Genomic DNA, 12456 nt, shown 5'->3' on the forward strand with positions numbered 1-12456 from the left:
CACAGCCCGAGGCGAGGGATCGAACGGCAACCCTCCGACTGCCAGACAACTGCCCTTACCGCCTGAGCCAATGTCGTCCCCGCTTAATGTTAGTGGTCATAATTTGAAATCATCTTTGTCAATAGGACACAGTCACACAATTTGCTATTAAAAAAGTTGGGGATTCAAAGATTTCTCCAAAATCATTCAAATCTGACAAATTATGGCTATAATCCTAGGCGAGTTACAGTATCTTGTATTTGTGTATACCTAATTTTAGTGTCAGACGACGGTCGACCAAGGTATGTCCATGCAATAAGATAACACACATGACAGATGCAGAAAATTGAGTTTATTAACATACATTGATCATACATTGCTATTAGTGCATAAACAAAAACAAAGCCAAGAGAGATTAGGGCACCAAAAGAAATCGGAATTAACACAAGTTTTCATCTGGTTCCTTTAAATGGAAGTCACCTTTAAATGGATATTTTATTAAAAGTTTATTTTGTCTTGATGATAATCAATGTGTTATTTTTTTTCTTTTATTTTTTTCAATTGCCCCACAGATTGGTTCACTGGCCCAATGTGTTCACTAGCAAGTGTACACTCAGTGAACACTTTATTAGGGAGACTGAGCAGCAGTTCTGTGGGCAGAAACACCTTGTTAATGAGAAGTCAGAGGAGAAGCTGACCAGACTGGTTGAACTGACAGGAAGGTGACAGTAATAACCACACATTAAAACAGCGGTATGCAGAAGAGCATCTCTGAACACACAATGCATCAGTGGATACAGCAGCAGAAGACTTAAGTCTAAAAAAATGTCCAAAATACCTAATAAAGTTCTCGCTGAGAGTTGTAAATAGCCTGAAACAGAGAACTTGTTAGTTCAGTCATAGCAAATAAGCGAAGCACAAGGAACACATTTTAAAAAGACACCCCAAAGTCTGCTGTACAGAGAAGAGAACAAGAGGAGAATGAAGTCATGTAAAACTACGTGCCCCCAAACATCTCACTGTGTGAAATGCAGAAGACATGCTTTAAACGAAAACAGACATAGAAAAACAGAAACCCACTTCAAACCGTATCCTTTTGGGGCACCTCCTATCACCACTGTGCTTTGCTAAAGTTGCCCAGAGATCACTTTGGTGGGCAATTTGCAAACTGTTTACAGTGGGGCAAAAAAGTATTTAGTCAGCCACCAATTGTGCAAGTTCTCCCACTTAAAAAGATGAGAGAGGCCTGTAATTTTCATCACTTCAGGTACACTTCAACTATGAGAGACAGAATGGGGGGAAAGAATCCAGGAAATCACATTGTAGGATTTTTAATGAATTAATTGGTAAATTCCTCGGTAAAATAAGTATTTGGTCACCTACAAACAAGCAAGATTTCTGGCTCTCACAGACCTGTAACTTCTTCTTGAAGAGGCTCCTCTGTCCTCCACTCGTTACCTGTATTAATGGCACCTGTTTGAACTCGTTATCAGTATAAAAGACACCTGTCCACAACCTCAAACAGTCACACTCCAAACTCCACTATGGCCAAGACCAAGAGCTGTCAAAGGACACCAGAAACAAAGTTGTAGACCTGCACCAGGCTGGGAAGCCTGAATCTGCAATAGGTAAGCAGCTTGGTGTGAAGAAATCAACTGTGGGAGCAATTATTAGAAAATGGAAGACATACAAGTCCACTGATAATCTCCCTCGATCTGGGCAAGCTCTCACCCCGTGGGGTCAAAATGATCACAAGAACGGTGAGCATTTTGAGTGAAAACCTCCTTCCATCAGCAAGGGCATTGAAGATGAAATGTGGCTGGGTCTTTCAGCATGACAATGATCCCAAACACACCGCCCGGGCAACGAAGGAGTGGCTTCGTAAGAAGCATTTCAAGGTCCTGGAGTGGCCTAGCCAGTCTCCAGATCTCAACCCCATAGAAAATCTTTGGAGGGAGTTGAAAGTCCGTGTTGCCCAGCGACAGCCCCAAAACATCACTGCTCTAGAGCAGATCTGCATGGAGGAATGGGCCAAAATACCAGCAACAGTGTGTGAACCTTGTGAAAACGTTTGACCTCTGTCATTGCCAACAAAGGGTATATAACGAAGTATTGAGATTAACTTTTGTTATTGACCAAATACTTATTTTCCACCATAATTTGCAAATAAATTCTTTAAAAATCAGACAATGTGATTTTCTGGATTTTTTTTTTCTCATTTCGTCTCTCATAGTTGAGGTATACCTATGATGAAAATTACAGGCCTCTCATCTTTTTAAGTGTCCTAATACAGGTATTTAGTTCAGTTCAACGACAAAACTTACCCGATTTATAAGCTTTGTGTTCACCAAATATTTTTAATGAACACCATATCAACGCGTCAGCCTCAGCAAAGTGAAACCCAACTACTTTGATAATCAAACTTAACACTTGTCGAGGTGAAGCTTAAAACAAACTTGGTAAAATACATGATGCAGTTTCTAACAAGGCGGGTAGCACATTCGGGTAGTGCATTCGCTTCGCTACCACAGCATTTCTGTACAGCGTATACACTATTACTGGCTGCATTCAGCACCATAAGGCAGTTGTACATTATGGAGCCAAGCCCTATACAATAATATAAGCACAGTTCTATGCATGCCCCTACCAGCCAACCTGACATCATTAGTGCTGTGAACATGCACATACTGTAATGTGGAGCAAGTACAGTATTTGGTGTGAAACACTGACTGCTTGAGTATTTACAAAGCCAGTAGATATAACTTAATGGAGCACTGTATAATTAGCCCCACTTTGATTGGAATATAAGAATAGTATAAAACAGAATACTAACAAACAAGTTGAAAAATTGCCTTTCGCTTATCAAACCATTTTATTTTAGTGATGGTCCAATCAAAATGTGTATTGTGGTGGCCCGATCAAGGATCAGTACACCACTGAAGAGGGGCGGGCTGTGCGACGGCGCCAGGAGCTGGGGAAAGTAATTCGCGGGGAATATTTCCCGTGGACGTATTTGAGGGACCGGCACCTTGGAGAGAGCCGCGCCGGAAAAGGAATCAGCACCACCGAAACGCGTGCGGAATGCACGCCACTAACCTCTCGCAATTAACCAGGCACAGCTGCACCGAGTTGGAGGGGAGAGCAACACCCTACAAAAGGGCGAACTCGGGAGCAGAGAGGGGCTCAGGGGCGAACGAGAGGAGACCCGCGGAGCCAGTGCAACCGAGCGAACGCCACGTGAGCACATCAATCCGGCTAGAAGCCAACTAACCTGTGCCCTAGACGCCTAGGCGGGGGGGAAGCGGACTCCCGAGGCCGGGACACCCCGGAGAGATCACGGCCCCACAGCGGAGACGAGCGAGTGAACCCCGCCGCCTGAAGTCCGCCCTAATTCACCGGTTACCGTTTTTTGAAATTCCCTAATTTTTTGAGCACGGACTTATTTTCTAGTTTCCTTTTACCGTTTTTGTGATCAGATTCCCGTGTATGAGAAGGGAATGGTTTTCGTTTGTCCTGGACACTAAAGAAGTGCCCTGAAGGCACCGGCACTGAAAAAAAAAAAAAAAAAAAAAAAAAGGAAATTTATTTATTATAATTTTTTTCTTTCCACCAATTTTACTCTCTCTCGCTCTCGCTCTCGCTCTCGCTCCCGCTCCCTCCGGGGTACCACAGTATGTCTTCAACATGTTAAAAGGCAATCTAAAAACAAAACTTACTAAGGCAATTGATTTTGATTAAGTTTGAGTGCCGTTATACTATTTTACTTCAGCATACAATGTATTCACATGGGACAGCTATGTGAACGAGAATGTAAACAAGCCTGAAAATTCACTCTGCGGGCCAAACTGTTAAGTCACTTTGGATAAAAGCCTCAGGTAAAACAACATTATTATTATATAGAACAATTTTCATTTGAACATCATAGGTGAAGAAAAAGCAAAGACGATCACAATTTTTTAAACACTATCAAACCCTGGATGAATAATGTGTGGGTTGAGTGTACAGCAATGGTTCTGCCGACAGATAAACACACTTTTGGGATGATACAGTTCTGGACCCTTAGCTTTGCGGCGTTGCAAGAACATGATGGCAAGTTAAATTACGACAAAATAAAGTACATGAATACAATCGTTGGCCGCAAATATGAATAACAGGTGAATTTTCAACAAATAAAAAATGGTGAACAATCTTTCCAGGCAATATTTTCTTTGTCATTGGTGTATCTACAAGCATAAGCACAAAGGAAGCATAAAGCATTTAAAAAAACAGTTGTGCATTCTTTGTATGACAATAGAGAGCAATGAAAGCATGCGCTGTACATATATTTGTTGTATTATTGGCCCACGAGATTCTTGGGTTATGTGTTGATATTAAACAAGACAACGTAAGTGCAATTAGTAAAATGTTTCTATGTACATGTGCTTATTTTTTAAGTGCTGGTCTTGCGGATGGCGTTCATTAACATCTAACGGTTACTTCGCTTTGGAATTCATCAGTTGCCAAGCAGGGCTTGTGCCTGCATTGAGTTCAGTGTTCTTTTTCCAAATGCCATTTTTTTAAAGGTCAGTGCTGCTTACATGTTTCTGTACTGCTTGGGATCACTGGAAAGTTGAGAGGGCTTTGAAAACAGGAAAACTCAGAAAGATGATGCTTTAAATCTGTTAGTTGCAGTAAGCAGGATTCACCTTGCGTTGAGTGAGAGAAGGGGTTGGGGGTGGGGGGTAAATTAGGTACACATCTTTTTTTGCTTGAAGTAGGCATCAAATCGACTCTGGGCATAGTCCTGGAAGGCAAAAGCAAAATGTAAACAGCCCCTTTCTACACCAGAACAAGATCATTTATGAAATCAACTGTCAGATTGTCTCTCCCTAAAGAACAATGAGATGGCAATGACACATTGGTCTTTAGGGAGGGACCATCTACAGTAGTAAACCTACTATACCATTCAACAGGACAACATAATGCCTCAGAGACGCGTATAAGACTTATACTCTTATACTAGCCATGGTTGTGGTGAAAGACAAGACCCAGCAAAGGTTTTTATGAAGTTTGTTCCTCAGATTCACTGAATTCACCAACTGTTGCTTGCATACTTACCATATACCCAAACTCAATTTGAGACATCTTGGCTTGGATGATGGACCACAAACCCCATAGGAAATGGGAGGCCAAAGCATAGCTGGGATAAGAGAGGAACGATCAGTACAGTTGAGTTGAGTACAGGGACCTTGTGTGAATCAAAATCGTGTCAGAACGCTGTTCATACCGGTTGCTTTCAATGATCAGTTCCTCCTCAATCCTGGCTCGGTCTTCCGGCGTTGTGCATTCGGAGTACCCTCCGCTTTCTGCCAGGTAGCTCCGAAAGAAATGCAACTGCAAAGAAAAACATATAAAAATATGCATTCCAATTATAAATATATATTCTAAAGTGTATTCATTTTGTTAACAAATAACTTATAATAATAATTATATATAATAATATATATAATAATATTATATTATTTTTCTGCAATAGACAGACAGGGGTTGTGAAATTTCAATCCAACAAACCCAAATTCAGCTCAGAAACCACACCCCTCAAAATGGTGTTTAACGCAGAAACACGGGTCCGATACTTAAGATACCGTGCTCTTAAAATCTGATAATCAGTGTGACATAGTTGTACAGTATCTGAAGAGCTCAGTTGAATTGAATGTCCTCTACTGCTGTATCTTTTAGGCTTATTTATGAATCGCAGAATGTTCAAGAAGGTCCTAACGTTGCCCGACATTGACTATGTTCCTTGTTTGATTCAGAATACATTTAATTTATGAAGTATAAACTAGAAGGTCGCCTGACGGAGTATAAGGCAGTCTTAAGACTGCAGATCTCTTTGTCACTAGGTCAGAACTGAGAATATAGCCACATTGGTCTTTGTTAATGTTCCTACAGAAGATGCATTGACCATGGCAGCCTGACCTGCTGTTCCCTGGTGGGATAGTTAGCCGCGGTCTCCTTGTAAAACGGCCACTTGTCGTACGTGTAGTCATACACCCATTCACAGAAGTGATTCCCAAAGTCGAAGCCCCTGAAATGGTGTGTACACTTCAGTTACTTCTACACAACTTCCATATGCAACATTGTTGTCTGCACACACGTTTCTAGAAAAAATATATAGTATTTCGTTATTTTCAAAGCAAAATCTTGATGTTAAGTAACTGTTGTACAATCAATGTGATTATTCACGACTGTAAAAAGCTGTATATTGCTCAGAGGAAGAGGTCATTTGAATTAAATAACCTTTCCAGGAATTTGTTGTGCATTAAACAAAGTCTTGGAAAGGCAATACAGGTATTTAGTTCAGTTCAGCTCTCTCACTAAAGGGTTATTTTACCTGCGGTTTGTCTGTTTGGAGGTAAATGTCACTGTCCTTACCTGTAGTTATAGCTGCTGTACTCAAAATCTATGAGCATGAGCTTTTCTGTGGTGTCTTTTTCAGGCTCATCCAGCAGAAGAATGTTCCCTACATGACACAAACAAGTGCTCAGCAAAATGAATCAGACACAGTCACTATGGCTCAAATTCTATTAATGTATTTTGGATACCCTTCACACTTTTGGATACACACCCACCGCACGAACACAACCACCGCACGAACACAACCACAGTACAAACACAACCACCGCACGAACACACCCACCGCACGAACACACCCACCGCACGAACACACCCACCATACAGACACAACCACCGTGCGAACACAACCACCGTGCGAACACAACCACCGTGCGAACACAACCACCGTGCGAACACAACCACCGTGCAAACACAACCACCGTGCGAACACAACCACCATGCGAACACAACCACCGTGCGAACACAACCACCGTGCGAACACAACCACCGTGCGAACACAACCACCGTGCGAACACAACCACCGTACGGACACAACCACCGCACGAACACAACCACCGCACGAACACAACCACCATACAAACGCTTACCTTCCTGAACATCATTATGGCAGAACACTACAGAAGAGGGGGTCTCCGCTAGCAGCGTTCTAAAAAGGAGGGGGGGGGCATTGTTTCATTAAAAAAAAAAACACTCAAACATGTCTATATACTGAAGATATAGTTGAAAATGTAGTGAAGTTGAAGTAGAAGAGTCAGAAGCCAAATAACAGCACCCTGTATCAATTTGAGCATGTGGTGTCCAGAAGAGCTGGCTCTTACATTCCTTGCTCTGCATGTCACTGTGACATAGGTCACTGCCAAGGCTTGCACAATACCAGCAGTAGTGCAGCAACTGAGAGACAGAATTATCTTGTGTCTCTGAGATTGATTGATCAGTCTGAGTATTTGTAGCTGCAGCGTGCTTCAGCTGCTGGACAATTCCACAGTATTGTCAACCAGTGCATGAAAAAATACACTTACTTACTTCCCAAACAGTCGATTGTGACCATTTTGAAATCCGATCAAATGTAGGCTAACAACAGGAAAATGCTTTAAAATGCATTATTAGTCCCATGACCATATCATGTAAGAAGAGTCATTTTTCAGGGTGATTTTGTCAATCTTTGGGAGTCAGAGGAATGCTGTCAGTCAAACTAGAGCCCTGCCCTCACCGCAGGCTCTCCAGCTCGGCCTGCAGGTTGTACTTCATCAGCTTGTTGAACTTCTTCACGTGAGCATCGCGCACAAACTTCAGCTTCAGTATCTGCTCCATGTACCTGCAAGCACGGGCGGCCATTAGCTCTTCTGAAAGGAACTAACAGTGTCAATATGTCACCTTATGACAATACACATCTCCTGTCAATTCCTGCCCTACCTGACAATGCGCACACGAAATACAACAGCATACACTCAGTGAGCACTTTATTAGGTATTTATTATACTTATTTTTTAGACTTAAGTCTTCTGCTGCTGTAGCGTATCCACTTAGTGGTTTGATGTGTTGTTTGTTCAGAGATGCTCTTCTGCATACCACTGTTGTAATGCATAATTACTTGCGCTACTGTCACCTTCCTGTCAGCTTTGACCAGTCTGGCCCTTCTACGATGACCTCTCTCATCAACAGAACTGCCGCTCACTGGACATTTTTTGTTTTTCACACCACTCTAAGGAAACTCTTAGAGACTCTAGAAACTCTTGTTGTGCGTGAAAATCCCAGGAGATCAGCAGTTGCAGAAATACTCAAACCAACCCACTTGGCATGAACAATGGTCATGGCCATGGTCAAAATCACTGAGATTTTTTCCCCATTCTGATGGTTGATGTGAACATTAACTGAAGCTCCTGACCCCTGTCTGCATGATTTAATGCATTACACAGCTGCCACACAATTGGCTGATTAGATTGCATGAATAAGTTGGAGTACAGGTGTTCCTAATAAATACTTTCTAATGTCTGCGGAATGTATCCTTTGCTAGAAGAAACATAATGAACATAATGAAACAGATACTCATAACTGTCCATGGTAGTGCTCGTCATGCGAATGTTTGAATGCCATGCTTGTCTATGACGACCGTTCCTGTGGTGTGACCATACAGGTCTAGGACTGCTCCTGTGGTGTTAATGTACCTGTCTATGGTCCCAAACAGCCACTTGGGCTCCTTGTTGAAGGGCATGACCATCCTATGGAAGTGGGCCACCTTCGTCGCAATCTCTGCGGAAATCTCCGGAACACTGAGATGCTCGGTCTTCAGGTGCCTACTCTGAAAATTGAAAAGAGAGCGACGCTCCTGTGACTGCACTCAAACTTGGGAGTCTATGGTGGTGGGCCGTCACAACTGCTGTCTGTTCTGGTGGTGGAATGACCTTCCTGTGGAGGTCAAAATAGCAGAGACTTTGACCACCTTCAAGCGCAGACTGATGACGCACCTTTCCCCTCCCCTACCAACCCCCCCTGTAATTTCTCATTAGTGATTAGCTGTCTATTGCAATTATCGTGCTTATGTATACTTGTTCTACTAGTCTTTGTGTTATATTTTCCAAAATTGTTTTATTACTGCTTCTTGGTCGGTTTGTCATCTGATTAATCTACAAGGGTTCATTTTTTTGTCTATGTGGCCACTTCTAGCACTTAGAACTGTACTTCCCTCTGGGGTTTTCAGCACACTTGTCCCTGGTTATGGTTTTGCACTTTATTGTACATCGTTCTGGATGAGAGCGTCTGCCAAATGCCTGTAATATAATGTAATGTAATCCCATATCCCAGAAGGACTCGCTCTTACTGGCATGTACTGCTCCAGACGACCCGCAGGGAAGACGCCGTACAGGCGTGGACCAAGCTGCCGCTCAGCCAGAATGGCAAACATCACGCTTTCCAGCACCAGGGAATCAACATCCTACCACAGACAGGTAAACTCAAATCAATTTTATTTTACTTCTATTGCGCTTTTTAGAAGACTGTCACAAAGACACTTCATGGAGTAACAGAAGCAAACACTGGATCCCAACCCCCCAAAATAGCAAGCAAATCCACACATCAGAGCCTGCTGTATCAAAGAAGACCACAGTCAACACCGTCAACATTAATGCTGAACATTCCTAGTGATTGGAATCTTTCATTGCAACATATGTAATCAAACTAACTCGTAAATAGCGGATGGAAATCTGGGACTTAATTCAGAATTCAAGAACATTATCATAATAGCAACAGTAATAAATGCTAATGACTATACATATGACTAATAAACGGCTTGTTGCAACACTGCTTCTACATTCCTGTCAATTTGGCATGTTGAAATGTAGCCTATGTAGTAGTAATCCAAAATGTATTTTAAAATGTTGACTCCATTTCAGCAAGGTTTCCAAACTGAATGTCATTCAATTTGAATGTGGAAGGATACATTCTAGTTATGTAATTCCAGAAGAAACTGTTTACTAAAGGCTCATCTTTGAAATAGTATATTGTTACTACCAGAAAGTATAGTAAACACTTTATGAGCAGTATTGGAAAGTAATGCGAGTAGTAGTAGTAGTAGTAATGCATGATTTCATTTTTGTTGTAGTATGTCTATCTGAAAAACTGTAAGAGTTTAGTTTGTATAAGAAGAAGTATATATATTATGCAGCAGAATGTAGTTTACACTTTCAGCTTTCAATGAGATAGAAATGAGAGATGTTTGCTCCAATGGCTTCTGAGAAGGCGTTCTCTGGCCTTTCAAGCATTGGACTACATCATTATTGATTCGGGCTACACCCATGACCCACCCACCAAAGGGGAGCAAACATACCTCAAATCCTGTTGTAAAACGTTGCACACCGTTGGGAGAAAACATAGAAAACGTAGCAAAACGTTTTCAGATGCCCCAGGCAGAGAAGCAGGACAGACCGACAGCAACAAAACAAAAAGACTGACCCGGAGAATAGCTCCGTAGACCCGCAGCAGCACCTGTCGCGGCTCGTCCCCCACGCAGTCCTCATGGTCGGGCAGGGTACACAGGTACAACAGGTTACTGAGGCCACCGCTGCAGTGACGCACAGCAAGCAAAGAAAATGCCAATCGGGTTATCAATGATAGCAACATGGGAAGACACCGGACAGGCGCACCAGTCTTTGAAGACAGCATGTTAGGGGTGTAAGTTTTATAAACTGTGAAAATAGAGAACAATGTTGTTTTGCTACATCCGGACATCTTTCCACGTTACTGGAAATCATTGACCAAGGGTTCTTGATCCCAGGGACCCACCCCATTATGTAACGATAATTACACTCACAGAATTTGAAAAAGAAAATACAATTCTTAATCGGCAAAATTATTACGAATAACATCTTTTGCTGCCTGAAACTGCTTGGCATGTTACATGTTACAACTGATTTGGTTATATTAATTACTGTGCCGTGTTTTCTACTCCAGTGAACATGTAGGTAGGTATTACCGGACAATGCTAATCTGGAAATCCCTCTCATTAATGGTTTTCCATGTCCCGGAGAGGAAGTCCTTGCACCAAGTGTACGCCCGGAGCTTCGTCTCCCTGTCAACCTCTTCAGTGTGACCATCCCGGTATGACTCGGCTTCCGAGTCGTCATCATAATTGGGACTTGGAGCCCTCAGATGATTCTCCTTGATAACGTCGATCAGCGACAGCGTGTCCCCTTTTTCTTTCGCTGCATGAGATCCAGTGTTCTCCGCCTTCAATGTAGCAATGCTTTTATGCATTGTGCCCAGTTGCCTAGTTTCTTTACGTAGCCTACCAAACGAGCTGGCTGGGTTGTTAAATGGTGCTAGCTTTAATCCTCGATGAGAAATTATAGCTACCGTTAGTGTGGCAAAATTACGTAAACTAACGTTAGCCAGTTTAGGATTATGATGCTTGCTATAGCGTCAACTCTACAAGATAGCTAGGTATTGTTGGCTATTGCTATTCGACCGGTTAGTTAGTTGTCAACATTCAAGCAAATTACATACCTGTATTTCTCGCAGCACGTTTATTTCCACTACTACTAGGACTAATATTACTTCAAATTCAGCTGTATTGACAGCTAGCTAGCGAACATTGACAAGCAACATAAACGTGAGGTAGTTTGTCTAGAAACGCGAAGAGTCTTAGATCTGACAACCGTTTAGCCAGCTATGTGGAGAGCTGGCTGAATGGATTAGCTATACATTTAATAATCATTGAATCTAACATATACTCATAATGATATGGAACACGCAGTTCATTCACCCCACCTTGGCTCGATATGTAATCTGACACTATCATGAGACGGAGCACGCATTCATTGGTTTAGAAAAATCACGGGCGGATATTTGCCGTTCCGCTTACTATAGCAAAGACTTGTGGGTAAGAGAGTTTTCCAGTGTTTATAGTAAAACAAATGGGTGATGGGTGAGAATGCACTATGGTTTCTACATTTTCTCGAGATGGGCAATTCGCCCGAAAGTGAGAACACATGATTTCTGAATGATGCTGTAGTGAAGGCATACCCTGGTGTAAAATCCATCTTGAAATTACCAATACCAGCTTTTAGAACATATCTTGAGGTGGTCTGCAACTGGTCAACCACCTACCAGATGCTTTAAAATCTAGTTTGAGCTGTTTTTTCTTTCTCCAGCAGGGTGGTTACAGATACATACAGCTATCTGAAATCACTAAGCAAATATGCTATTTTCTGGACACAATTCTTTGGCTTGATGTAAAATATTGTCCCTGGCGGATAACATTGTCAATTGTGTTATCCTGCTGTGGAGACATCTGAAAGCACCAGAAATATAAAAACACTCTAACAGTCAAAACTAGCATGAGTGCAGTTGTGGGGATTGCAAGGAGCTTTTACACTTAGAGGCAGGCACATAAAAGCCTGATCATACTTTAGCAATGGCTTTTGGGGCAGCAATTATATAGTTGTTAAGCAGCTGCATGCCTGCTCTAATTCAGCCTAGAGGCCAGCCCCCAGTCCAAAAAGATAAGCTACAGACATACAGTATAGACCAATTTCCATGATTAGGACAATCATACCCAAATTAGTCATTTAAAATCACTGAACCCGT

General features: G+C 42.1%; 1 protein-coding gene across 2 annotated transcripts; it reads right to left on the reverse strand.

Moving 5' to 3' along the window:
• Nucleotides 1–316: 316 nt before the first annotated feature.
• On the reverse strand, nt 317–11629 carry chkb (choline kinase beta). Of its 2 annotated transcripts, XM_061252939.1 has the most exons (11): nt 10844–11629; nt 10324–10432; nt 9194–9307; nt 8541–8674; nt 7586–7690; nt 6963–7021; nt 6394–6481; nt 5938–6046; nt 5246–5352; nt 5077–5158; nt 317–4762 (listed from the first exon to the last, which is right to left on the reverse strand). In XM_061252939.1, exons 1-11 carry the CDS (start codon nt 11122–11124, stop codon nt 4706–4708), a joined length of 1245 nt encoding a protein of 414 aa, XP_061108923.1. In that variant the 5' UTR covers nt 11125–11629; the 3' UTR covers nt 317–4705. The 2 variants fall into 2 exon arrangements, with proteins under 2 accessions (XP_061108923.1, XP_061108924.1); XM_061252940.1 differs by lacking the exon at nt 9194–9307.
• Nucleotides 11630–12456: the final 827 nt, after the last annotated feature.

This window comes from Conger conger, chromosome 8 (assembly GCF_963514075.1).
Source record: "Conger conger chromosome 8, fConCon1.1, whole genome shotgun sequence".
NCBI classification, from domain to species: domain Eukaryota; kingdom Metazoa; phylum Chordata; class Actinopteri; order Anguilliformes; family Congridae; genus Conger; species Conger conger.

Coding starts and splice junctions, on each gene's coding strand:
- chkb (XM_061252939.1), bottom strand. CDS start 11,124: ATGCATAAAAGCATTGCTACATTGAAGGCGGAGAACACTGGATCTCAT. Junction 7,022..7,585: donor GCCGAGCTGGAGAGCCTGCG/GTGAGGGCAGGG, acceptor CCTCCTTTTTAG/AACGCTGCTAGCGGAGACCC. Junction 5,353..5,937: donor ATCCCACCAGGGAACAGCAG/GTCAGGCTGCCA, acceptor TTTTCTTTGCAG/TTGCATTTCTTTCGGAGCTA.